At 37.9% G+C, this 27,998-nt stretch overlaps 1 protein-coding gene across 12 annotated transcripts; it reads right to left on the bottom strand.

Moving 5' to 3' along the window:
* On the bottom strand, positions 1 to 27,105 carry SEC61A2 (SEC61 translocon subunit alpha 2). Of its 12 annotated transcripts, XM_082449807.1 has the most exons (13): positions 26,973 to 27,105; positions 25,528 to 25,631; positions 24,437 to 24,504; positions 23,279 to 23,344; positions 16,707 to 16,785; positions 12,677 to 12,808; positions 12,442 to 12,551; positions 8,116 to 8,269; positions 6,970 to 7,130; positions 6,454 to 6,651; positions 3,831 to 4,022; positions 3,276 to 3,352; positions 1 to 1,070 (listed from the first exon to the last, which is right to left on the bottom strand). In XM_082449807.1, exons 5-13 carry the CDS (start codon positions 16,765 to 16,767, stop codon positions 884 to 886), a joined length of 1,272 nt encoding a protein of 423 aa, XP_082305933.1. In that variant the 5' UTR covers positions 16,768 to 16,785; positions 23,279 to 23,344; positions 24,437 to 24,504; positions 25,528 to 25,631; positions 26,973 to 27,105; the 3' UTR covers positions 1 to 883. The 12 variants fall into 12 exon arrangements, 11 of the variants coding, with proteins under 11 accessions (XP_082305933.1, XP_082305923.1, XP_082305927.1 ...); XM_082449797.1 differs by lacking the exon at positions 25,528 to 25,631 and having other exon boundaries at positions 26,973 to 27,099; XM_082449801.1 differs by lacking the exon at positions 26,973 to 27,105 and having other exon boundaries at positions 25,329 to 25,630.
* Positions 27,106 to 27,998: the final 893 nt, after the last annotated feature.

Genomic DNA, 27,998 nt, shown 5'->3' with positions numbered 1-27,998 from the left:
TTTTATTAAATAAAATTTTATTGTCTACTGTTTACACTCATGTTGCTGCTATAAAGTACAACAACATACACAGATTCCTAGCATGAATTACTCATTGTTCACCCCCACTGAACTACAGACATTGCTTGAGAATTAGATCTTTGCTTTAGGGATTAAAAAAAAAAAAAAAATGGGGGCATAGTGAAGAGTATTCTCAAGTGACGTGTTGGAATTCGAAGGCATAGCCAATACGGTAAAACAGCACCGACTGTGCTGTCCCTGGGAGGAAAGGGGAATGGAAAACAAACAGGCAGAGTAATTATAAGCAGTTGTTTCTGGTGCCAGATTTGACTCTGAAAGCTTGATTCTGCTTATCTGGGCTAAGTGGCTGCTTTGAGGAGGAACAAATAAAACGGGGGAGGGTGGGAATGTGGATACTATGAGATAAAAAAGTATAAAAAGTAATTATATCTAAAATATAGATTAGATATAAATGATCCAGAACTCATTAAATAAGCTCAAAAATACTGGAAAGTGGCAATTTGAACTACATTTATTTTTAAACAAGTGGGGGGAATACTGAGTGTCTTGAATGTTGTGTGCAAGACTGATCCACGTCACCATCTCACCGTCACAACTGAACATGGCAAGGCGGGTACATTGGTTTCCAGCATCACAGGCAACACTGCATGTAGGTTTTTTAATGAATAATGTAAACTTTAGTGTTAAGGCAGCTGGTACTAATGCTGCACACAGGCTTAGCTCCGTGCCCATTTCAGGAATGAGATGGTCAACACTTGAAAACAAACTGTGAGAGAAGAAAAGGGGAGCCAGCATTATCTGACAAAAACAATGAGTCAAAATATTTTCCCTTTCACACACACAAAAAGAAATACTGGAACATTTAGAAAAACAAAGCACCCATCCCGCCAACTTCAGCCTGTTCCTTAACAAATATTTCAAAATACTGATAAATAATGGTGACTGCAAGCAGAATTCCAGTGCCCGAGCCAATGGCCCCGAGGAAGTCGGCCAACACCGACAGGGCGCCGATGCACAAGCCCCCAAACGCAGCCGCCGTGGGGATGTACCTGGAAGACAAAACCCCGAGTCAGGCAGGGGAGGCCCACGGGAAGGGGCAGCAGGGGGCAGCAGTAACAGGCGGAAGAAAATTAAACTAACGTGCCAGGGAACTGTCCGCAGTACTGACGGTTCGTCCAGGGCTGTGCACAGGTATGTGTTGATGAAAATGATGAAAGGAGTGATCTGACTCCCTGATTTCAAGAAACCAGTTAATAGCCAAGAAAGGCAATACATGATTTTTACAGCAGAAGAGGAGAATCCTCAACTGTGATTTAAGTATTGGAATGTTTAATATTGTTTGTAAGTGGGTAACCTTTAGCTCCCTCTTGTAGATGAAGAGTAAATATCAAAATGCTTTCTAAGTATCAAATTTATGTGACAAGATTTGGATGACCCTATTCAACAGTAATTCAACCTTGGCCACATGTTAGTATCACCTGGAGAACTGTTAAAAATAATGGGATTGTATTTAAAATACTCCAGAGGGGAAAAAAAGATGGGGGCGAGGGACCATGGATGGGGAAGACAGTAGATGAAACAAGAATGGGAGAAGGGTAACGACTAAAGCTGGATACAGTTGGACGCAGAGGTTCATTATACCACTCTGCAATCTATTCCATGTTGTAAATAAAAACTTTAAAATACCAATGCCTTTTCAACAAATCGTTCTGGAACACTTGGCTATCCACATGGAAAAGAAGGAATCTGGACCCCTATCTCACATGAAACAAAAATGAGCTCAGAGTGGTCACAGACCTAAACATAAGAGGATTAATCTTTGTGACCCTGGCTTCTTAGATACAACACCAAAAGCAGCACAAAGAAACCAAAGGAGAAATAGAAAAACTGAACATCAAAATTAAAAACTTGTGCATCAAAGGACACCATCAAGAAAGTGAAAAGACAACCCACAGAATGGGACAAAATATTTGCAAATCATTTACCTGACGAGATACATCGAAAATATTTTTTTTAACCTTATAAACAGTAACAAAAAGACAACCCAATTAGAAATTTTAAATGAGCAAAAGAGACATTTCTCCAAAGAACATATTCGAATGGCTAATTAACACATGAAAAGATGCTTAACATCATTACTCATCAGGGAGAAGCAAATCAAAACCACAATGAAGAGGGAAAAACCACAATGAGATACCACTTCATAGCAACTAGGTGGCTAAAATCAAAACAAGAACTAGTGCTGGTGAGGACGTGCAGCAGCTCCAGACACCGCGCCTGGATGCAGAACGGGGCGGCTGCTCCCGAGAAGGGTCAGCAGTTCCTCAACACGTTCAACACAGTTACTACCCAACCCAATAGTTCCACTCTGAGAGAAGTGAAAACATACGTCCACACAAGACCTGAACAAGTACGTTCACAACAGCATTATTCATGACAGCCAAAAAGTGGAAACAACCAAAATTTCCATCAACTGATGAATGGACAGACAAAATGTGGTACATCCATACAAGGGAATATTATTCACGAATAATGAATGAACCCCAAAAACATTATGCTATGTGAAAAAGATATTCACAAAGGATCTCATATAACTCCATTTATATGAAATGTCCAGAACAGGCAAATCTACAGACACTAGATAAAAAGCCTGGGGCTGGGAGGTGGGAGGGTGGGTAGGAATGGAGAATAACTAATAGGTACAAGGCTTCTTTCCAGGTGATGAAAATGTTTTAAAAATTATATTGTAATGATTACACACTCAGAATATACTAAAACTGAAAAACAAAACCCCACTAAACTGTATATTTCAAATGAGTAAATTACATGATATGTGAATTATATCTCAATAAACTGTTATCAAAAAACAAAAAACTGATGCCTGGGACCCACCGCAGACCAAATAAATCACAATTCCTAGAGGCGGGATATCAGTAGTCTTTAAAAGCTCCCAGGTGATTTTAAGTGCAGCCAGACGAGGACCTCTGACCTACAGCATTTTAACACTGGGCTGAGCAGTGAAGGGAACATAATTTCAATTAAAATAATAATTTAGGTGTCAATTCTGATGTGGAGAACAATTCACTTTTGTGTTAAATTTTGGTTCTTTTGTGTTAAGTAGAAGAAAAATGCTTCAAATATGAATTTAAATAACATCTGAGAACAAATGATAGATTGAAAAACCAAGAACACGTGTGTGTATGTAACACATTCTCTCTCTCCTATCAAATACTGAGTCTAATGGCCTTCCTTACCTATTAAGCTCATGAACCATAGAGGTATCCCTGTGGCCCCTCATTACCATTTGCTGTTCTTTAAGCTGTTTAGCTACCTGTGAAGAGAAAAACAACTTTTAAAATCAAACTCTAACTATTTCACTGTTTACTACTAGGTTCTGTGTGAAGTGCTCTCCACACAGTAACAAGTAAAATACGGGAAGACTGAAGTAGACACTGTCATATCATAATATTCCCTGAGGCTACAATGCTGCACAACCACATTAGCCATACCTTAAGCCAGGGTTTCTCAATCTTTCCTTAATTATCACCTCCCTAAAGAGAAATTAAATACTAAGGAATAAGACTTTGTCGGGTAGGGTTGAGCTTTGGATGGTCAAAAACCACTGTAAAATCTAAGAATTTTTCACTTTCCAGGAACTACCTGTAGTTTTTAACTCCCTGGGGATGACATTACCTCATTAAGAATGTATGAATTTGAGTTTAAATTACAAAAGTAATTAATATCAATTACCATTTGACACCTAAAAATTATGAATTTTTTTTTTCATTTTCAAATAAACCAATACTTACATCTTTGGCTGAGGAACCAGACACCTCTATCCACGTCTTAGAAAAGAATGCACATGATCCCAACATGAAGATGATATAAACAACCACGTGGACAGGATCCTCAAATATGGCGCCCATGGACTCAGGAGGAGAAAGGTAGTAACAAAGGCCCCCCACTGGGTAAGAACGAGCAGGTCCTCCCCCACTGACGTCCTATAGAACAAGAATAAAAAGCACAAATGGTCACATTTCTGCGACTTTTCAAACTCCTCAAAAATTATGACGATGTTTTAAGTTCAAAGCACCTACAGCTAATGATTCTGTGTAACTTAAAGGATTTACTTTTGTGTCTGATATCTTCACTCTTACAAAATTATATAGTGAGTAAAAAAAAATTTATATAGTGAGTGTCTATTACATAAAAGACATTGTGAATATATTAACAAGAGCAATTTTTTTAAAAAATTATAATACTTCTATAAGAAGAATCTTCCTTCTCTTCCTGAAGACAGGAATAGATCACATCGATCTCTGATAACATTTATAGTCAGAAATTTTCTGAACTATGTAACAGTACATACATATTCTTTCACTTCAAGGTATGCTATTAAGAATGCAATCAACTGAAATATTAACAGAAGACTAACAACTCACTGCCTAAACTTTATATGATTTGTATATTGTAAAGAGTAGTCTTTTAATAAGTATAAAGGGATTTTTTTATCCACACAAACATTTAAGAATTTTTATAGTAAAAGAAATGGGAATAGCATGTATTTGCTCATATTAAATAAAAGTTCTGGGCATAGAGGGTGGGAAAGCAATTTTTGGATGCAATGATTAAAATGTCTGGTTCCTGAATTTACAATTTCCAAATGATTCATTTACTGTGCCCCTAGAATCACTGATTCCAAATCAAAAGCCCTGACAAATTAAACTTCCCAATAGCTCTCTCACGTTAAAAAAAAAACTCACTAAGATCACAACACAATCTATACAACCACTCAGTGCATTTATTACTGTGAAATTATCATAGTAATAATGACTGCCAGACTATTAGCTCATGAGGGGAGGGACAGTACCTCCCCTCACCACAGGCAATCCAATTTCTGTTAAATGAATGGAAAAGGAGTCCAGCTGACCCTTGAACAACGAGGGGGTTAGGGCACCGACCCTCCATGAAGTCGAAATCCACATATAAGTTATTGTTACCCTTCTGCGTATACGGCTCCTCCGTATCCACGGTTCTGCATTGCAGGATTCAACCCGCTGCAGACCGTGCAGTACTGAAGTGTTTACTACTGAAAAAAACCTGCGTCTAAATGAACCCGTACAGCTCAAACCCATGTTCAAGGGTCAACTATTCCAGATAAAGGGAATCATACTTCCTTCAACTGCCTTTCAAGAATTACTGTCTCATCCTATTAAACTTTACATTTTAAAAAATGGCCTTCAGTAAAAGCAGAAAGATACGTCACTACAACTTACAATACAAAAGGTAGCACGTTAAGACAAATGCATAGAATAAGCACCGTATTTCAGGAATGACTGTAAAAAAAATAATTCTTTGGGGGAATACAAATTCTAGAACTACATATTCTGAAAACAATAAAGGCTCTTACTCTTCTCTAATTCTGTAGTTTTAAGGGGGAAAAAATGCTCCTTGGTCAGGTGAAAATTTAAACCAGTCAAAATTCAATCCTGGACTTTCCTGGTGGCCCAGTGGTTAAGAATCTGCCTGCCAATGCATGGGACACGAGTTTGATCCCTGGTCCAGGAAGATCCCACATGCCGCGGAGCAACTAAGCCCATGCGCCACAACTACTGAGCCTACACTCTAGAGCTCACGCGCCGCAACTACTGAAGCCCGCACGCTCTAGGGCCCACGTGCCACAACTACTGAGCCGCGTGCTGCAACTACTGAAGCCGGTGGACCTAGAGCCCAGGCTCCGCAACAAAAGAAGCCACTGCAATGAGAAGCCCACGCACCGCAACTAGAGAAAGCCCATCCCGCGCGCAGCAATGAAGACCCAACGCAGCCAAAAAAAAAAAAATTCAATCCTACAATAACTCACACCTCAATCACAATGTGGCTGGATTGCTTTAGAAGGAGCTATGAAGAAAATCTAAAAGAGGAAGGCAGAATTTACTGGATTCCATTTCTAGCAACTGTTCTCTCTTCAATATAGTTATTATGTGCCTTTCTTATTTACTGCCATTTGGGCCATGAAAAATGGCAGGGGAGGCAGGAGAGGATGATTTCAGTATCCTATATAATCAGTAAATAGCTTCTTTGAAAAAAACATTATTCCAGACAATAGTGGAATAAGATTACAAAACAGGGAATCACTTTCATAAGAGCAACTGTGATTTTAACCTAAAAGACCACTCAAACGAGATGTGAAAATGCTTCATAGACGTAAAATAGTACAAAGTACTCAGCCAATCTTAGTTTTACAATGCTTACTTACAGTTTTACAACTCTTCCAAATAAATGATAAACTGTGCTACAGGTAAATGAATCTGGAAATGTTATATATAGCAACTGCTTCAATTATGGCTCATCTCTTTCAGTTAAAAATATAAGCATGAAATGCAAATTACAATAAATTTGAATACTTAGAATAAATAATGAAATACTCACAGCCCACTGTCCTAGTAAATTTACTAAAAAGTTGCCACTAAATCGAACTGACAGCATCTGGGAAATAACATACAGGTTGGACACCAGGGCCGACTGCAGGATGATGGGGATGTTGGAGGTGTAGAAGAGCTTGATGGGGTAGCTGCTGTACTGCCCTCGGTACCGGGCCGACTTAATGGGCAGGTCCACACGAAATCCCTGAAAAAGGAAGCTTAGGAGTAAGGCGGAGGGGCTGCACGTACCACGACTCCAGACGAGGCAAACAGTCACAGGAGGGACTATGCAAAGACAATGCTAACAAACTTTCCCTTCCACAGAGACACACAGAAATAGAAATCCTTTTCTATTTCATAATCGCTAATATTTTGCACCTCAGAGTCTAAACGATGGAATTATTTGCCTAACTAGATTTTGAAACACTGACTTAGCTGCTAACATTTCAAATGGTATTCTCCTCTTTAAGAGCAAAATAAAAATCCACACTCCACTTAACTTCAGCGAATAAAGTATACTTACCTGAAAATATATAACAACAGCAAACACGAAAACTGTAGCAATGAGGTTCATGAGATTGGGTAAATTCTGACGATAGAAAGCCTCCCTTAGAGCTCGAACTTTGTCTGTCCTGGTGGCCAGTAAATGAAAGAGAGCTATGACTGCACCCTCAAACTCGGTACCTGATAAATCAAGATAGAAATCGGCTGTAGCTTCATTACCCAAAGTTGTCCCAAAAGTCAAAACAAATAACCTTGAAGCTCCAGTACAAGGCAGAAAATATGAGTCAAAATAATTCATCTATGTTTACTTTATGATACAGCCATGTGTGGAGCTTCTAAAAAATATTTACATCATTGAGGCAAATATGTCTTTTTTTTTTTTTCATAAATCTGAAGTTTTCTCAAGAGAGTATTCTTGATGAAAACAGACAAAGTAGAATAAACCAAAGCAAATATTTAGTTCATAATGATTTGCCTCACTTCTACTTTAGGGAAGGGAAAAGAACATTCGGAGGTGGGGTGGGGGGAGATGGGGAAAAGAAGCAGCAAAGCAGAATAAAGATGTCAGAGTTGAAAGACAGACATTACTCTACCAAGCTTGCCTTTAATTCATTTTACTAAGTATATTAATAAACCATCACCGCTATTTTCTTAAGGCTGGGACCAGGTTAGATGTTAACCATTACAAATCTTGGATGGCATTTGAGAGAAGTGGAGATGGGTAAGGGGAAACACAATGAAATATTTCATAATTTAGGTGCTATTACAAAGCCAAGGAGAACAGCAGCAAAAGTACTAGTACTCCCTGATGATGCAATAAATAATGTTTTTTTTATCTGAAATCCACTACCTTTTTATCCCTCTAGGAATGCTGAAATCAAAGTCAATGACTTCTGCAACAATGGCTTAGGCAAATAAATTTTTTTAAATGTTTGCAACCACTGAAATTTTAAATGAGCAGAGGCTAAATTTTAGATACTATTCGTTCTGAAGCAACAGTTCATACTCCACCAATCTCTGCTTATTAGCTTTGGAACACCTGACACCCGCTGTCGCCTGGGACAGCAAACCAGGGCGTCTGTCGGCACGTCCTGCTCCACCACCTCGTGCTCCTCTCCGCACACACCCAGCCAAACCCGTGCAGTTGCGTCCCTGTGCGTTGTACCTCTGCCAGTGTTAATGGTAGTGGGACTAAAGGCCTTCCAGACAATGGTTTCACAGATGTTGGTGGCAATAAAGAGGGAAATCCCAGACCCCAAGCCGTAACCCTTCTGTAGCAGCTCATCTAACAGCAGCACAATCAAACCAGCAACAAACAACTGTGGGGAAAGAAATGCAAGTAAGCTGAAGCAAGAATAAACTCAGAAAGGGGCAGTGAACACCATTGACTACTTTCAAAGTACAGGCATTTTCAACACTAAAACCTAGTCGATGCAGTATCACTATTATGACACCCTGCATCTAACCCGATTTAGTTTCATCAGAAGCCAATTCTGCAAATGAGGATTGGAAATGTTGTTACATTATAAAGCAGACATTTTGACTTTTAAAGTATATTTATATTTCTCTTATAATGTTTAAATAAGGCCTATTGAAAAGCACCCTAAAACAAAAATGTTCACAGTTGTAGCATTTATGACAGCAAGAAACTGAAAAGCATTCCAAATAGCTTCAAGTAAGTAAAAGACCAAATGAATTACGATACAGTAACAAGATGCAATTTTATAGGCCATTAAAGGAGAAGCATGTGAACTATACTGATACATTTTTAAGTATTATAGATTTTATATATGTGTATTATATATAATATAAAATATACAATAGAATAAATCAAAAAGTAGAGCACAAATATGTACACAGATTATAACAATGTAAAAATGCATTCAATACATACAGTGACAAAAACTTAATGTAAATCTGAAAACAATTAAGGGTTCACCGGGTTCTTAAGTTCATGATTTTTTTTTTTAAAAAAGAAAGCATACTAACTTTATGTGAAATTGAAAATTCTTAATTTTCCTGTTGGAGAACACATCAGTAAAAGTATGTATCAATTAGAAATAATCCATAGCTTTGCAAGTGACCTCTCTGGTCATGTGACTCCTTCCCCACACTTCAGTAACCTAACCAAGGGGGGAAGAAAATGTGCTTCTAGGCCCCCAATCTCACACCTGTCCCCACTTCAAAGACACCCTCCTACAGACGTGAGGAGATGCCCCTCCACTCCTCCCAGCTCTGAAGCCTCCCACCCTCGTTCCTTACTCAGTTCACCCAATATCCCTGTTAAGAAAGAGAAAACTACAGTATACTGTTTGAAGCATGCTTACCTTACAGTGTTTTTTCTTTTCCTTAACTGTCATTTCAGTGGCTGTACAGAGCCTAACTTGTCTGTTTACAATCTTTAAGTTTGAATTTCAATGGACTGTAAAAAAGGTAAAATTCTCAAAACTTCTAAGAGAGCTCACAAATTCTTTACTGTTTGAAAACCAAGTTTACCAATTTGACAAGATAAAAGACAAGTTAGGACTTAGCTACTGAGATTTTATTTTGACCACAGTTATGTAATAAGTACATACTCCCCATCAGAAATACAGAAGCCCACCCTCTACAGGGCATGACAGCGGTCCACAAACCATCAGCCAACCAGACAGTGTTATCATGGACTTCTAATTAAATGACCTGTCCAAGGTCACACAGGCAGCTCTGAAACAACGATAATTCTCCAAACTGCTGTTCACACCAATGTCCATCAGACTAGAGGGTGATTCATTTATATCTGGTGAAAATCAAACTCGTCCTTCTCTAACTGGACAAAGGAACTACAGAGAAACCTAAATGAGAAATGGTTTCTAGAACTAAAGGAATAAAAGATGGTAAAAAGCATGCATGCCTATGTGGAGAATGAGAAATCAGAAACTGACAGCATCTCATTGACTAGAACAGCTGATAAAAAAACTGAATACTAATTGCATGCTCTTCTAGAATGTTCAATACATATGAATCTCTAAAGTATGTATAAAAATAACACTTTAACATTTCAACCTTGCTCATGCGTGCACGCACACACACACAACTCAGTTTGACAAAATAATACTTACCTCTACTATGTGCCATGCACACTGATACTCTCTACTCTTTTTTAAAATTTTAAGACCCACTATTTAGATTCCAAAACTCACTAGTGAAAAAACACTGACCATGTGAATGAAACAAGAATAATTAAGGTGAGAAATACCTTACATAACAGCATGCAAACAGTTTTCAAAATCTCTAGGTGGAAACACACTGATCTAATCACATCTCTTAAGCAAATCTACACATTTTCAATGTTAGCAAAGCCTTAAAAAGACGCAATGGGTCACTACCCACCTATGATCAAATGTGAAAAATTTCTCTACACATTAACACTAGAAGGATTAACCACAAGACAAATATTTGTGCACCAGAATTTATGTAAACAACTTAGTATATACCCACTTCACTTGTTTCGTTCCAGGAATTTAACTATTCCTTGATTTCTGGTACTGAAAAAAAATTAAAATAGCTTAACTCCAATTTTTATCAATTCAAATCCATAACTGACTTCATAAGAAGTCAATACTTTCACTAACTAACCCAGAACTGGTCAGCTGAGGTTCCTTAAGAATATAAATACGCCCTTACTAAAATACTAGAAAAATTTTACTGATGCATAATGTTCTAAGAGCTAGATGCCAATTTTGAGTGTCTTTTAGAAAGCAGAGTTATGCTAACTATGGGTCATAAAGCAAATGCTGTAAAGAAACAAAATAAGGCAAAACTTGGTGTATCAGTATCCTCACGCCAAAGAACTGAAAGATACTAAAACCAGTTTTCAGAGGATCTTCTTTCCCATCCACTGCAACTCTTCTTCCTCTAATTCCTCGGGGTTATAAATTTGCCAGTCAAGGTGTTTTTTATTTTTTTATAATTTTCTTACTTTTTCTTTTTGGCCACACTACGCAGCCTGTGAAACTTCCCTGACCAGGGATCAAACCCGTGTGCCCTGCAGTGGAAGCACGGAGTCTTAACCACTGGACCACCAGGGAAGTCCCAAGGTGTTTTTTAAATGGAGAAATAAATATCCTTTAAATATCCTTTAAAGAAGTGTACCTTATACCAAATGGGAACTCACTGGGGCTCAGAAAACTACCTAATAGTCCATTAAAGATTCCTCCCCTGGTTAAAAGATGAAATATTTCCATTTCATTAGAAAAGCCCTGTGATATGTGATATGTGTTAGTGATGCCCAATAAATACCTCAACAATCCCATTCTCCTTGTTCTGAATCATACTCACTAAACAATCTTCTTACTATGATTTGTTTCCTATATAAGATTTCCTATAAAAAAAAAAAGATGGTCAAGCATGCCAATCCGAAATGGTCATATTTCTCAATGTATATATATACTAATAAACTGGTGTTTTAGTTTTATTTTAAACTATTTTTCTGACTTTGATCCTTTTGACCATTAAAAAAATTTTTTTCCTAAATTAATCCTAATTTCGTAGAGTGAACAAGAGGCATCTCAAGATAACCAGGACTCTAGACGTTCAGTGTTTAACTTAAGCAAGCTTCTTTTCAAAATCCAGTAAATAACTATTATATAACTTAAGTACAGTCCATTCCTGGGTAACTTCTCTAAAGGATTTTTAAGGACTACATTAGAGAAATACCTTCCAAACTTTACACATTTTAAGATACTTAGTAGAGGGAAAATCATGTTGGCCTTTAAAAATTCCATTCCAAAATATCCATTTAAAAAATCCATAGGATATATATATGTGTGTTTATATGGTATTTCACTTACTGTAAGATACTATTATTTGTAACGCTATTATGTGTGCCATTAAGAAAGAAAAAAATAATTCAATTAAACTATGACACAATAACCTATTACAAAGAATTTTTTATTTTCTGCTTATAAAAAAGTTTAGACTTAGACATAGATGTTTATCATCTAACTTGCTCTTTCTGTGCCTCTGTTTATACACAATAACTCTTCATTTCAATAACAAATCACAGCAGACTGTTGGAAGACATTTTAAACAGCAGTTAAACTCAACAACATGTTATATCAACAATGCATATAACCAAGTGATATAAGGACGATATAAACAGCTTTGACCAAGTTGACGTACACATGCAGGCAATGCCTACCATCACGACCGCCACCTGGCTGACTGCACGTGTGACCACATCAACTCTAAGAAAACATCCTGATTTCAGAGACATCAAAATGTGAAAAATGTGCATCTTAGAATCAGTGAAATACAGTTGATTGATCCATAATTCTTTATTAGACATCTACAGGGCTATTACAATAAATTTTAATTTTTAACATCAACACAACTTATACATGTCACTTCGATAAAGTAAGAAAATGAGTATGTCAACCACCTAAAGAATTGTTTCAAAAGAAAAAAAGGAACAAACTTTTTTGTTATCCATATGAAAAATTGGATTTCTTACCTGAATGATGATAAGGAGACAGATGCCAGCACCCATTTCAGCGGGATCCCCATACATGCCCGTCATGACATACACAATGGCTTGCCCAATGGTAATGATCATACCAAATACTGACAAAAATTGGGGGAAAAGGAGTACATGCTTATAACCAAAGACAAAAAAGACTAGTAAAACATCTTTGCCACAAAATTCTCAAATTTGGAAAAGGCTCTTTATTAATTGTATTGATGCTCACGTTTCTGGGCTCCATTGAATAGGGCTCTATCTTTGGGTGTATCTCCAACTTCAATGATTTTGGCTCCAGCTAACAACTGCATAATCAAACCAGATGTTACAATTGGGGAGATACCCAATTCCATTAACGTTCCTGTAAAGGAAGGGGAAAAAAGTAAATAATCTTTACGATATCCAATGCAGATTAATTTAGAAGAGTCCCAGTCCTTAATTATGTCTATAAAATACATGTTAAGTTAACAAGCAAATTTTCATTTCCTAAACATTAACTGCTAAAAAAAACCCTCTCATTTATTAACACAACCTCACAACAATGCATTGAATCAAAATTACTATAAATACTACCAAAATGTAAATTTCTGTGAATTCTAAATTTAAATTGTTAAAGAAATCCTTTGAAAGAAATTGTCCAAGATTTCTGCCCAAATCACTATTTTTAAAATTTACACTAAACATTTTAACGCAGGATTTTAAAAGCTCAAAAATTAAATAACAAGTTAATAAAATGATGATATTTAAGAATATCTGTGACTCTCCTAATTCAAAATATAAAATTATATATAAAGTCATCAAAATCAATGTTGTAGAATATTGAGTGGCATGAAAAATGTTAATGACATAGTGGATAGGAAAAATATTCAAAAATAGCGTGTACAGTTTGATTTCATTTAATATTTAAGTGGAAAATCATTTCCTGTTATTTTAGTCTGGTTATCAAGATGTTTCTATTGTTAATGAACTTATCTACGAAGCAGACTCACAGACATAGAGAACAGACTTGTGGTTGCCAAGGGGGAGGGGGTTGGGAAAGGGACAGATTGGGAGTTTGGGATTAGCAGATGCAAACTATTATATAGAGAATGGATAAACAACAAGGTCCTACTGTATAGCACAGGGAACTATATTCAATACCCTGTGATAAACCATAATGGAAAAGAATATGAAAAAGAATGTATATATGTATAACTGAATCACTTTGCTGTACAGCGGAAATTAACATAACATTGTAAATCAACTATACTTGATTAAAATAAATTTTAAAAAAAGATGGCATCTTAAATGGATTCTTCATGTTTTCTCAGATACTTCCTCAATGGTAAAAGATAAAAATATGTCTTATCGTTAAAGCTAGTAGGCAGGTAGGTAGATTTCTTTTTATATCAAATCACCAAAATTTAAAACTGTCAAATGGATCTAGTCCAAAAATTAATCCAGTCAAGCTTTAATGAACATTTCATTTAGGAAATATGGCACTTCCACTCAGTAGGGAAAAGAAGGATAAATGGACCTTGGCAAATAACTGGCCATTTATAGAAAATTAAGCCTAGATTCCGTATCTCATGACTTACATTAAAATAAAGGCCACAGATTTAGAAAATATAACCATAAAAGACAAAATACAAAAGTACCAGAAGTGAGTATGTTTATAATCTTGGAAAAAAAAAAGCCTTTCTAAGCCTTTCTATAACAAAATACATAAAGGCCATAAGCAAAAAGATGGACGATATGATTAGATACAACTATGAAACCTCCACGTGGCGAAAGACAGGGTAATAGTTAAAAGAAAAATGTTCGAACACAAGTAACAAAGAGCTCGTATGTCTAAAGGGCAAAGAATTCTTACAAATGAATTTTAAAATGAACAAACAGCAGGGAAATAAGTCAGAGAAAGACAAATACTATATGATATCACTTATAAGTGCAATCTAAAAAATACAACAAACTAGTGAATATAACAAGAAAAGAAGCGGGCTCACGGATACAGAGAACAAACTAGAGGTTACCAGTGGGGGTGGGCGGGGGCAATACAGGGTGGGGAGTGAGAGGTTAAAACTAATGGGTATAAGACAGCCTCAAGGGTGTGTTGTACAACACAGGGAATATAGCCCCCCCCCAAAAAAAATAGAAAAATAAAAAAGATAAATGGCATGGCCACTCCCAATAATGCTCTTTTCTCAGGAAAATACCAACAACATAGGAGGAAACCCCAGCACCCAAATCTGTACTATGTAACCCTGAAACTGTAACCAAAGCTGGCTGGGTCTGGTGGAAATCCTGGTAATTTGTAATTCTGAACTGAGAACTGAAGAACCCAGGAGCTGCTGAAGCCAGATCACAAAGACAAGGTTCCCTGTCCCTGCTGCTGAGGTCTGAAAGCTGGTTCTCTCTCCACAAGGCTTAGTTGTTCTACCTCCTCTTTGGGTTCCAAAAAATGACTAGTATCCTTCCAGTAAATTCCATTTTTGTGTTTAAACCAGTCAGTAATTTCCTATGACTTATAACAAGTCCACTCATAGAAGAAATACAAATATTCAATAAAAATATAAGATGATGTTCAAGCTCACCAACACATAAAGAAAAACAAATTAAATAACAGATACCAATTTTTACCTGTCTAACACAAAGACTAAAGGACAAATATTATCCACTGTTGGAAGAGAAATGGTCATTCTCATACACCATAGCAGAGTGTGTAAAATAATTCAAAGCTTTTGGAAGACAATTTAACAGTATCTATCAAAAATTTAAGTGTACATTCCTTGTAAACAAACAGTTAAACTTCTAGAAATTCATTCTATTAAAAACTTACAGAAGAATGTGATAGTAGTCATGGTAGCATTGATTATAATGATATAAAATTGGGAAAAAAACTACATGTATGACAGCAGATCCTACAGGCCTTAGGGTCATACCTAAAACACACTCCTTACTGTCTACAAGCCTCATAATCTGGCTCTTGGATTCATCTGCAGCATCATGTCCTACCACATTTCCCCTTCCCTTTTTTCTTCCAATCACACCATCCTCCTCATTGTTCTTGGAACACATTAAGCATACTCGCACCTCAGGGCCTTTGCACTTGCTATTCCCTAGAAGGTTCCTCCCCCAGATCTTCACACGGCCTTCTCTCATGTCCTGCAGGTCCCTTCCCCCTCCCAAGATACAGTTCATGTAGAGTCTACCTCCCCAAATAGAGTAACATAAACTCCACAACAACAGCATCACTGTCTTGATCACTGCTCTAATCTCAGCACCTAGCACAAAGCTCCACTCATAGGAAGAACTCAATAAATACCTGAATGAATGATTAAAGAAATCATGGCACATCCATATAATGGAATAGTATATGGCCATTCAATGAAATAGGTCATCCAAGATATTAAGTAAACACCCCAAGTAGCAGAATAGTTATATAGTAGATCTTATTTTTCAGTTTTTAAAAAAAGTATATAAATTCATATATATGAATATATATTCAGATAAAAGGTCTAGATGGTTATTCACCAATCTGTTTTCTTCCCAGGAGTTACCCCTGAGAAGCGAGACCTTCATTTTCAGCTTTATACAAATCTGAAATGTTGGTGCATTTTTTTATAACAAACCAATGTTACTTTTTTGATGTAGGAAAAAACCCACCCCAAAAGCCCCTCCTGATCCAGGCCCTCCCTATCTCTCAGCCTCACTGACCAGCATCCCCCACCCGAATCCCCGGCCTGCACCCCCGTGTCTTCACGCGTGTGTGTTGTGACTCAGGCTTCCCTCTCCCGACAGTCCACAGGCTGAATTCCAACCCAAATGCTCTCCCAGCATCATCTCCTCCCTGGCACTGCAGATCAGTCTTTCAGTCCCATGAGAAACTCAAGAATACACTTCAGAGAGTCCAGGAAATCTCCTGAGATTTTATGAAAAATCTGCACGTGTGAATGTACGTGCATTTTTCTAGGGAGAGTACAGATAAATTTAATTAGATTCTCAAAGGAAACACGACCCACAAAAGGATGGAGAACCAAAGCTCTAGACAATGCTAATCACTCCATTCTGTCGTAACTCTATACTCTGTACATACTTCTATTATTACAATAAATACACAGTTTTGTAATTATCTTCATGTTTGTCTCTTCTCCTAGGCAATGAGTTTCTTTTACCATATACTGCCCCTCCCCATAGACATCAAAAAATAGTTGTTTCCACATTTTCACATCTATTTGATGTCAGTACTAACATGGAGGCAAAAGAAAAGCAGCATATACCTCTGTTGGATGCAAGAATAACTCTCATCCAGTAGAAAGGATCTGCAGAATCTGATGACATGATTCCAAATAGTGGTATCTATAAGATTACATAAAATATTTTATAAAAATGTATTATATAAATTAAGTTTGAACTTAATTTATAATGCATTCACTTAATATTTGCAATAGTTAAAAAAAAACCACTACTTCTCATGTTCAATAACAAAACAACCATACCTTAAAAGTAAAGTTCTTTAATGAAAATAAAAACAATGGGAATCATTACCTACAACATTTCACTAGTAAATATTCCTATCAGTATGGAGATTTGTTGCACAACAATGTGAATATATGTAACACTACTGAACTGCACACTTAAAAATGGTTAAGTTGATAAATTTTATGTTTTTGCAATGAAAGAAAATGCTCCTATCAGTACAGGATATATCTACCACATCACAGAATAATCTTGGAAAGCTATGGGTACTAGTGACAGCCACGGCCATACTCCAAATGTAAGACTGAAGATGAGATATACAGTAGAATACTATGCAGCCATTAAAAATTACACTATGAAGCTTGTAACAGTATGAGGATGTGCTTATGTTGTAATATTAAGTATAAAACAATGGTTCTCAAACTGGGGCAACTTTGCCCCCCCAGGGGACATCTGGCAATATAGGAAGACACTTTTGGTTGTCCCAACTTGAGGGGGGTGCTACTGGCATTAGTGGGTAGAGGTCAGAGATGCTGAACATCCTACAATGTATGGGACAGTCCCCCACCGCAAAGAATTATCCAGCCTAAACTTCAGTGCCATTGTTGAGAAAACCTAGTATAAAAAGAATGGTATGAAATTGTATAAATAAAGTAAAAGATCAACATTGTAAAAATATGCATAGAAGAAAAAACTAGGTGTAAATATTTTTTAAAATCTTGAACAGTGATTATTCACAGGTGATGGGATTATTGTTGGTTTTTTTCTTCTTTATTCTTTTCAGCATTTATCATATTTTCTATAATGAACACATAATACTTTTTAATCAGAAAAAAAAAAAAAACCTTAACTTCAGAATGCTTCCTATTATACGACCCATGTTTAGAACACAGCACTTGGCCATGACCCCTCCCTCACCATGTGGGAGAAAAATACACTTCCAATTTCAAAAACCTTCCCTATATGAAGTTGATTTAAAAAAAAAAAAAAAAAGTTCCAAAAGATGCTGCCAGCAATCTTAAACAGGTCATCTGGTCAACCTAAACCTCTTTGGACATCTGAATATATTAGCTGGGTTAGCAAAAGAAAGAAGCACAATATTTTGTGTGCACCCTATAGATGCAAACACTCTTCAGCTAATGTGAGAGATGGGGAGAAAGGAAGTTATTGAATAAAAACCAATTAACACTACAGGATAGTCCATATCACAATATTCCCTAAGTGGGGGAGAGACCAATCAATCAAATTACTTTCCTTAATTGAGTCTTGTAGAGATAGCCATTACCTCCATGATTAGATGCTTTGCAGGGTAACAAACAAGAAAGTCAGCCAACCATCCCTAAGTAATGGTATTCCCTCCGTTCCCATAGTCAACAGGATTAAACTCAATGTCTAACTTTACTCCTCTTAGTAAATTCCATAGTTACAGGACCACGTCCAACAAGCGCAGCAACAGGAGCTATTTTCTAGGACTCTCAAAGTTGCAGAGGTTCAGGCTTTGCCCTATATTACATAAAATAATCAGTTTCAACTTCACAAAATACAGTATACACTTCAGAGAAACAAGCATTTCATGCTTGAATGGAAACCCTGAACCAATCAGATGGACAAATAGAAAATTAGTAGTAGGGATCTCCAAAGGCAGCGGGCACTGAAACCAAGCAAGATATTTCTGGGCTAAAATGGCAAGCCGTGATCAAGTTACAGAATTTCCCTCCCCAATACATAAGAAAACACATTTTTCAAAACATGTAAAATAGTAAAAGAATTTAAAAATCGAAAGGAAAAAAATCTATAAAGCAGCCAAACAAGAAAAAGAATCATAAACTTGATGGTCATGGGCGGGGAGAAAACAATAGACAATTGAGGAATAGGGACTCAGCATGAAACTGCTCCAACCATCACAAAGGCAAGGCCACAGAATCCCCAGAATCCCCACAACACTCCAAATCTGGAGAAGAGCGGGCTGCACAGATATCCTAATCTTTCCTGCCTCCTTTGGCAGCTGAGAGGAAATGGATGAGAGAAGCCAGGAACGGGGCTTTCTCTGGTGCAACTGACAATTACAGGGCTACACTGAATCAGGAACTGGGGAGCGATCTGAGGTCAGCAATGGAATAAAGCCCTCCTCAGTCAGGTGGTGAGGACCCTGACAAGACACGTAACAAAAGTCTAGCAGGAGAGCAGAGCCCAGGTGGCATTTATGGCACTTCTCTCAGCTGGTCTCACCTCCCACCATCCCCTCAAGCTAAAAAAACACTATGGAGAACACGAGACCCCAAACCCTTCAACTGTGGCTGGGAGGGGAAAACTGTGGCTCTCTCTGTTTGAGATTCAGTGGAAAGAGAATCAAGAAATCACCAGCCCTGGGCCAAACTGCCTAAGCGTGAGAAAGACAAAAAGGGACAGCTTGACAACCATGTAAACACATTACAGAAAAAAAAATAATGAAGTAACATAAAATGCATAAATTAATTTATGGCATGAAACAGTCATGAGAAATGTCACACTTTAAGAAATGTAACTCAAGTTATGTTTTCTTCTTCTTGGGTTTTCTTGGGTTCCAGCTGCAAAGCTGCAAATATTTACTATCTGGCCCTTTACAGAAAAAATGTTTGCAGACCCTTGGATTAGAAGATTCAATATTGTTAAGATGGTAATGCTCTCTAAATTGACCTATATATTCAAAGCAATAAAAATCGTAATGCCAGGAGGCTTTCTTAAAGAAAATGACAAGCTGATTCTAAAATTCAGATGGAAATATGAGTGACCTAGAATAGACAAAATCATTTTGAAAAGAACAAAGTTGGATGACTTTTACATCCTAATTACAGGACTCAGTTTAAAGCTACATTAATCAAAAGAGTTATGGTTTACCATAACGATGGAATATCATCAATGGAACAGAACTGAGAGTACAAAAATAGATCCACGCTTATATGGCTAACTGATTTTCAACAAAGATGCCAAAGTAATTCAATGGAGAAACGAGAGCCTTTTCAACAACTGGTTATGCATATAGAAAAAAATGAACCCTAACCTTACCTCACGCCATACACAAAAATTAACTTGGAATAGATCACAGACCAAAACATACAAGCTAAAACTGTAAAATATTTAGAAGAATACAGGAGAAAATCTTTACAACCTTAAAATAGGCAAACATTTCTTAGATAGGAAACAAAAACCATGAGCAATCAAAGAGAAAGATAAAATGAACTTCATCGAAATTAAAAACTTCTGCTCTTCAAAAGATATTGTTAAGAAAATGAAAAGGCAAGCCATAGACTATGAGAAAATATTCACAATACATATTTCTCATGAAGGATTTGTATCCAGAAAATATTTTAAAATGCATATAATTCACCAATCAGACAAAAATGCAATTTTTTAAATGGGCAAAATATTTGGGGAAAAAACACTTTACAAAAGATAAATACCCAATAAGCATATGAGAAAGCTGCTCAATATCATTTACCAGGGAAATACAAGTTAAAACCTCACCATGGAGAAAAGAGAACCTTCCTACACTTTGATGGAAATGGAAAATAGGAGGGTCCTTAAAAAACTAAAAATAGAGCTACCATAAAATCCAGCAATCTCACTCCTAGGTATATGACCAGAGAAAACTCTAATTCAAAAAGATACATGCACCCCAATGTTGACAGCAGCATGATTTACAACAGCCAAGACATGGAAGCAACCTAAGTGTCCATCAGCAGGCGATTGGTTTAAGATGTGGGTGGGTGTGTGTGTGTGGGTGTGTGTGTGTGTGTGTGTGGGTGTGTACAATGGAATATTACTCAGCCATAAAAAATAATGGAATATTGGCATTTGCAGCAACATGAATGGACCTAGACAATATTATACTTAGTGAATTAAGTCAGAGAAAGACAAATATCATTTATATGTGAATCTAAAAAATAACATAAATGAATCTATAAACAAAACAGAAACAGACTAACAGACATAGAAAATAAACTTTATGGTTACCAAAGAGAGAGGGGGGAGGGATAAATTAGAAGTACGGGATTAACAGATACAAACTGCTATACATAAAATAGATAAGTAACAAGGATTTACTGTATAGCACAGGAAGCTATATTCAATATCTTATAATAACCTATAATAGAAAATAATCTGAAAAAATATATATGTATATAACTGAATCACTTTGCTGTACACCTAAAACTAACACAATATTATAAGTCAACTATACTTCAATTAAAATAAAAACAAAAAAACCTCATCCATTAGAATGGCTAATATTAAAATGCTGAACAATACCAAGAATAAACAACGATGCAGAGCAACCAGAACTCCTATACAGCACGGCTGATGGGACCACTTGGAAAAGAGTTAGTTTCTCACAAAGCTGAACATACATTTACCATAAACCTTAGCAATTCTACTCATAGGTATTCACCCAAGAGAAATGAAAACAAATATCCACAGAAAGTCTTGTACGGGAATGTTCATAGCAACTTTGTTATAGCCAAAATCTGGAAACAACCCGAATGTCCAACAACTGGTGACAAGATGAACAAACTGTGATACAATCAACATGGATACAATCAACACCATGGATGAATCTCAAAAAGCTGATGAAGAAGTTAGACACTGTATCACTCCATTTACATGAAATTCTAGAAAAGACAAATCAAATTATAGAAATAGCAGATCAGTGGTTGCCTGAGGATGGAGTGAGGTGGGAATTGACTAAGAAAGAGTACAAGAAACATTCTGGAGTAACAGAAATGTTCTATACCCACTGAGGTAGTAGGTATGTAGATGTATACATTTGTCAAAATTCTTTAAAATGTACACTTAAAAATGAGTATATTTTGCTGTACATAAATTATACCTTTAAAAAGTTGATTTTTTTTTTTTTTGATGGAGGGGAGGGGAATTTCCAAGATGTTAAAACAAGATGGTAGGAATATGGATGATTCTTCTTTTTTTCTACTTGTCTGTATTTTTCAAAAGTTCACTCTCCCTGACCAAGCAAAAGAATTTTCAACAAAGTATAATAGTAAAATATTTTAATGATCAAATAGTTTCACTTTTCAAAAAAATATATTTGGCTTTTCCCCAGATTATGGACTTTATTTGTTCTACTCCTTCCCCATGTAATTTTTTTAAACTTTCTTATATGTATATTGGTACTTTTCAAACCCTCAAAGAACTTTACTTAAATTATCTAATTTAATCCTCACAATACAATAACCCTGTGACATGGGCAGGTCACATTTTATCCTCATTTTATGAACTTAATCTCTGTAAAATTAAACTAAAAAGCATCATTGAACTTTATTAATTTATAAACACAGAATATCCCTAGGATTCTAGAATTTGGCTTTTGGGGATTTTTTAATTAATAAATACTATTTACAACATGATTAAAAGCAAACAAAGTGGAAAAAATGTGCCCTATACGTGTCAAAGATTTAACACTTTTATATATAAAAACCTGTCATAAATCAATTTCAAAAAAAAAATCTCAAGAAAAAAATAGGTAAAGATCATTAACTGAAAAGTAAGGGGAAAGAAGAAAATATGTTCAAACCCACTAGTAAACCAAAAGAAATACACAGTAGAAGAAGATAACCATTTTCACTATCAACTCAGATTAATGATGAGTTGATTAATGATGATGCTCCTATTTACAAAAGCAATCTAAATGTCCATTGACAGATGAATGGATAAAGAAGATGTGGTGTGTGTGTGTGTATATATTATATACACACACACACATATATGAACATATACATACACATATATACTATGGAATATTACCCAGCCATAAAAAAGAATGAAATGATGCCATCTGCAGCGACATGGATGGACACAGAGATTATCATACTAAGTGAAGTAAGTCAGAAAGAGAAAGACAAATACCATATGATATCGCTTATATGTGGAATCTAAAATATAACACAAATGAACTTATTTATGGAACAGAAACAGACTCACAGATATAGAGAACAGACCTGTGGTTGCCAAGGGCGGGGGGAGAGGATGGATTGGGAGGTTGGGGTTAGCAGATACAAACTATTATATACATAATGGATAAACAACAAGGTCCTACTGTATAGCACAGGGAACTATATTCAGTATCCTGTAATAAACCATACTGGAAAAAAATATGAAAAAAAAATATGTATATGTATAATGAATCACTTTGCCGTACACCAGAAACTAAGATAACATTGTAAATCAACTACACTTCAATAAAAAATAATTTTTAAAAAATGATGATGCTCAAAATAATTCAGTATATTTACTATTTGAACTAAAATAAGTTTCTCAAATTCTAACCAACCAAGACCTTAGAATAACAGTACAGACATTTGTTTAATGTTTGGTTACATACCTGACAACATACTAAGAAGATGAAGAGAGTTATAGCAGTCCATAGTACCTTCTCTCTAAACTGGATCTGTGCAAGAAAACAAAGAATGATCAGTCAAAACTAAGAAATAGCAAACATAAAGAAAACTCCGTATTAAAGCTTAACCAGCATTCCCCATCATGACATGCTCCTATTATTTACTCTTAGAATACTCTCGCCCTAGTTAGTAGCAGCTAAAGCAAACAGCTAAACTTCTCAAACATCTTTCTTTACTTTTTCGAGAATTAAGTACAACTTAAATACAGGCTGGCCTCAAGGCATTGTACCACATTAATTGAGACTGAAAAGGACGAAAAGACACAGATCTAATATGCATACATTTCAGTTAACACTGTATATTGTGCAAAGCTAGGACTGGCTGTAATATTACTCTGTGAATGTTTCATAGAATATGAAAAGCTAAAGTTTCTTGGGATGCCTTACATGTAACTGGAACAACTATTTTTATAACCTCAAAGCAATAGAAAAAGAAATATACTTCTAAATAAAACAGTGAGTTTAACAGAAGTCTTACTTAGCTCTTTTTTGTCCCTATTCTGGTTAGTTCCATGCGAAATTGAACATACAGTAAAAGAGGAATGTCTGGGAACTGACCAGTTTGGGATTAACAATATTTCTGGAATTGAAATGCCTCAGTTCCAAAAGCATACAATGATGGAAGAACAATTAGATGTGGTCAATATCTTCCGAATGCGTTTCTGTGATTTTTTTCTTTGCATTGAACGAATCAAGAAATGGGAGGTATATACCTGCACAGTTGCAATCCATTTATGTGAAACAGTTGTACTCATCAAAACTGACCCAACAGACTGGGTCATTCCTAGTGCGGTAGACCACAATGGACAGGAGAATACTATATCTTATAACACACAGACCAAAGAAACACTTGGTTTGGAAACGTTACAACTTAAAGAATAGTCATTTTTGAAACCATGAGATAAACTAGATTTAAAAGGTCTACACTAGTTTTATTCACTTTGTGCCTCTTGCAAGGAGAAGGAACAGGTAATATTTTTCCAATTACAACCAGAAAAAGGTTGGGGAAAATAAATCAATCTAGATAGTTTAACAGAATAAGTCATTTAGCTACCCTCTATATTACTAAAATATTATACTTACTTTCCTTTCAGGTTTCTGAATTTCTGGTAGAACTGCACAGAAAGGTTTGATAACTTCTAAAAATTTGACTGTTAAAAAATAAAAAAAGAATAAATGTCCCTATTACAAAGTTTTTAAAAAGGGGTGTATCGGGGCTTCCCTGGTGGCGCAGTGGTTGAGAGTCTGCCTGCCAATGCGGGGGACACGGGTTCGAGCCCTGGTCTGGGAAGATCCCACATGCCGCGGAGCAACTAGGCCCGTGAGCCACAATTGCTGAGCCTGCGCGTCTGGAGCCTGTGCTCCGCAACAAGAGAGGCTGCGATGGTGAGAGGCCCGCGCACCGCGATGAAGAGTGGCCCCCACTTGCCGCAGCTAGAGAAAGCCCTCGCACAGAAACGAAGACCCAACACAGCCATAGATAGATAAATAAATAAATAAATAAACCCAAAAAGTTAAAAAAAAAAAAAAGGGGTGTATCTTTTCACAGAATCAAATACAAATGTTTTCTTTTAATGGCAATCCATCCCACCCACACCCCCCAAAATGAATTAATCATAATGCTCTCCATTTCAAATACATAAGGGAAGAGAAATAATTCACGGGACAAAGGAGCCCAAAAGGTTTAAGGGCTGGTCAGCAGAAGCAAAGTAATACAAGTATCCTTGTACCACAATTTTGCTTCCTCATGCTTGAATCCCACCCCTTCTACATATACAGAAAAGGAATAATTCAGTGAGCACCACTACACCAAAAAGAGCAAATGCAGTCTACTCACAAGACCATGCATTACAGAAGGAAATAGGACATATCAGAGAAGGAAAGTACAACAGGAAATGGGCTGTAACTGCAGGACTGACTTAATTTGGGACTGAAAAATGCTGAAATGCATAAATGAGAAAGATCATGGAACAACCTTCTATAGGTAGGTTTTCAAAGTACTGTATACAATCTCTACTTCATCTCACTAAGTCGCTATTCATTGCTTGGTCGCTCTCCCACAAAAGGATCTCAAAGTACTTGTGTATGTACAATCATCAGCCCAGAGAATGACAACTACATTTCATTAGAAAGTACTGTTTTCCCAGACAACTCGTAATATTGAAAAGATAAACCAAGGTTCTTTAAGGATAGGCACTCTCTTCTGGCACGGCTTAAGTCAAAGTCCTGCCAAAGAACTGAAGGATGAAGATGATAATCTCTCAGTCTCTGCCAGCGTCGATAATGTACAGAAACACAAAAAGCCACAACTAGGTGTTAGTTATGATCATCTTCCCTTACGAACACTGGATTCTGTATATATGAACATCAGGATATTATTTTTAAACTGACATGGGTAATTACACTTCAGCAGTTAGCCAGAAGTTGACCACACTGTATTTTTTTTTCTTTTTTTTTTAAATTTATTTTATTGAAGTATAGTTGATCTGACTATACTATCTTTTTATAAAACCTCTCAAAATGATGGCAGCCACTGATGTTTGACAGAATTCAGAAATTCTCATGGGCAGATGTTTGTTACCCAAGTACCATTTCAGACGATCTGGAAAGCAAATCTGAATTATGAAAGTGTTCATCTCTAATGTAAAACCAATGTCAATCACATCGGGAAACTTCCTAGAATCCCTTTACCACTTCTTCCCACTTCCACCCAAGCTACCCTCCCTGATCTCTTGGCTTACGATCATCTGTGTTGCAGTATTCATGTAAAAAGCAATACTTTTTTGTCTGCCACTTGTCTATTCTTGTGCTGCAGAATTTAACCCATTATACTGCTAATTCAAGACCAAGGGTCTCGTCTACTTCCTTTCCAGCTTCCCCCAAATGTCCACTAGTTAGCTAGCTGGCCAGTGGGTGCACAGCTTGGGTTTGCGGGAATCCATTCATACAGCAGTCGTCACTCCAACAGCTATGTAAGTGTATCTGTGAAAGTTCCTGGTGTTGAGGGTTTGGGAGAGGGCCCTCAAAAGATCCCCATTATGCAAGGCCTTGTCCCTAAGGCTTATACAACCTGAAACACTCTGAGTTTTCAGTACACGCTACAGAATGACTGAAATGAAAATTTTAAGGAAAACTTTATGCCACCAATCGCCTCCTTTCCTCCCCGAAACTACACGCCATGCATCACTTTTTAAAAAATGAAACAAGTCAGGGACCTTCATTCATCACAACTAACATGCTAAGGAACGGTGATTTGGGACTAAAAATATGAGTTTCCTAAGCTCCTGAAAAATTAAAAGTGGTCCAGGTTTCCCCTGGTTCCCTAACTCCCCGCCCCCAAAACCAATGGCCTCTCCGCGCCGTGCGCCGCTCCTCGCCACCCACCGAGATGCGCAGACCCCGGACCGCCGGGTCCCGGCCCCGCAGCCGGCCCGGGCGAGGCCTCGCACGGCTGGAGGAGCCTCCGCGGAGGCCCCCGGCTCGCGCCCTCCTCAGCGGCCCGGCGCACCCCGCGCCTCCCCGGCCCGCGGGCTAAGCGACCCCGGGCGGTCACCTGCCCCACCGCCCGCGGCCCGTCGGCGCCCGCGCCCCCGGCGAGGGCCTCGCCGCCGCTACTCACTGCCCATGGCGGCGGCTAGAGCGGCCCAGCGGGGCCCTGCGACCTCGGCGCGGCCTTCGCTCGGGTCCCGCTGATCGGGCCTCAGCGCCCGTTCCCGACGCGCTCCGGCCCGCCCCGCGCAGGCTCCGCCCCGGTCCACGTGACCCGCGCGCCCACACCGCCTGGCCCTGCCAGGCCCCGCCCCCTGACAACAGCCTGGCCGTTGGCCGCCGGCGCAGCTGACGTCCGCCGCGTTGCCATGGCCACCGCCGGCTCTCCCGTGGGCGTCCTCCCGTGGGTGCCGGGAGCTGGGAGCCTCTGTGAGGCCAGGGCCGCCAGGGCCTTTCCGCTCTGAGTACCTCTCCGAGCTCAGTATCCAGCAAGGGCCGTCTCCTCGACTGCGGCTCCCGGGCGCCCCGCGGGGCAGGTCAGGACCCAGCCAGAGCGGCCACCCCAGGAGCGCGGTCCGGGGTTCGATTTCCAGGACTGGGGCTGAGAACGCCCCCAGAGCCGGCGTGACCCAAACAACCTTTTTATTTTGCTTCCATCTTATTGGAACCACTAGGAAGTTTTCAGAAATTTGTAACTCTTTGTCTATAGTTAATAGCTTCTGAACTCTCCACTATCTAGTACTTTTTTTTTTTTTTTGGCCTCGCGGAGCAGCTTGCGGCATCTTAGTTCCCCCACCAGGGATTGAACCCGCGCCCTCGGCAGTGAAAGCGGGGAGTCCTAACCACTGGGCCGCGGGGGAATTCCCTCTACTGTCTACCACTCAGGCTCCTTTAGCTTCTCCAAAGTATATCAGGATTTTGTCCCTCTGGACTAGTCTCTTTTGTCTCCTCTTGGACGGTGTAGTGTAAGGGAACGCATGCAGTCTTAGGAATCTAATGGTCGTACATTAGATTCCTAATTCCTAATGTATTAGGCCGTACATTTTAGTCCCTCCTACTTCTTAATGGCTTTGGGCAATTAATTTTTCTGAGCTACGTCAGTAAAATAAGGATAATGATAGCCACCGCCTACAGGTGTGAAAACTAAATGAACGGA

Source organism: Balaenoptera physalus (assembly GCF_965194825.1).
Source record: "Balaenoptera physalus genome assembly, chromosome: 2".
NCBI classification, from domain to species: Eukaryota; Metazoa; Chordata; class Mammalia; order Artiodactyla; family Balaenopteridae; genus Balaenoptera; species Balaenoptera physalus.
Note: the sequence above shows the minus strand (reverse complement) of the source record. Positions and strands in the feature narration are given on the sequence as shown.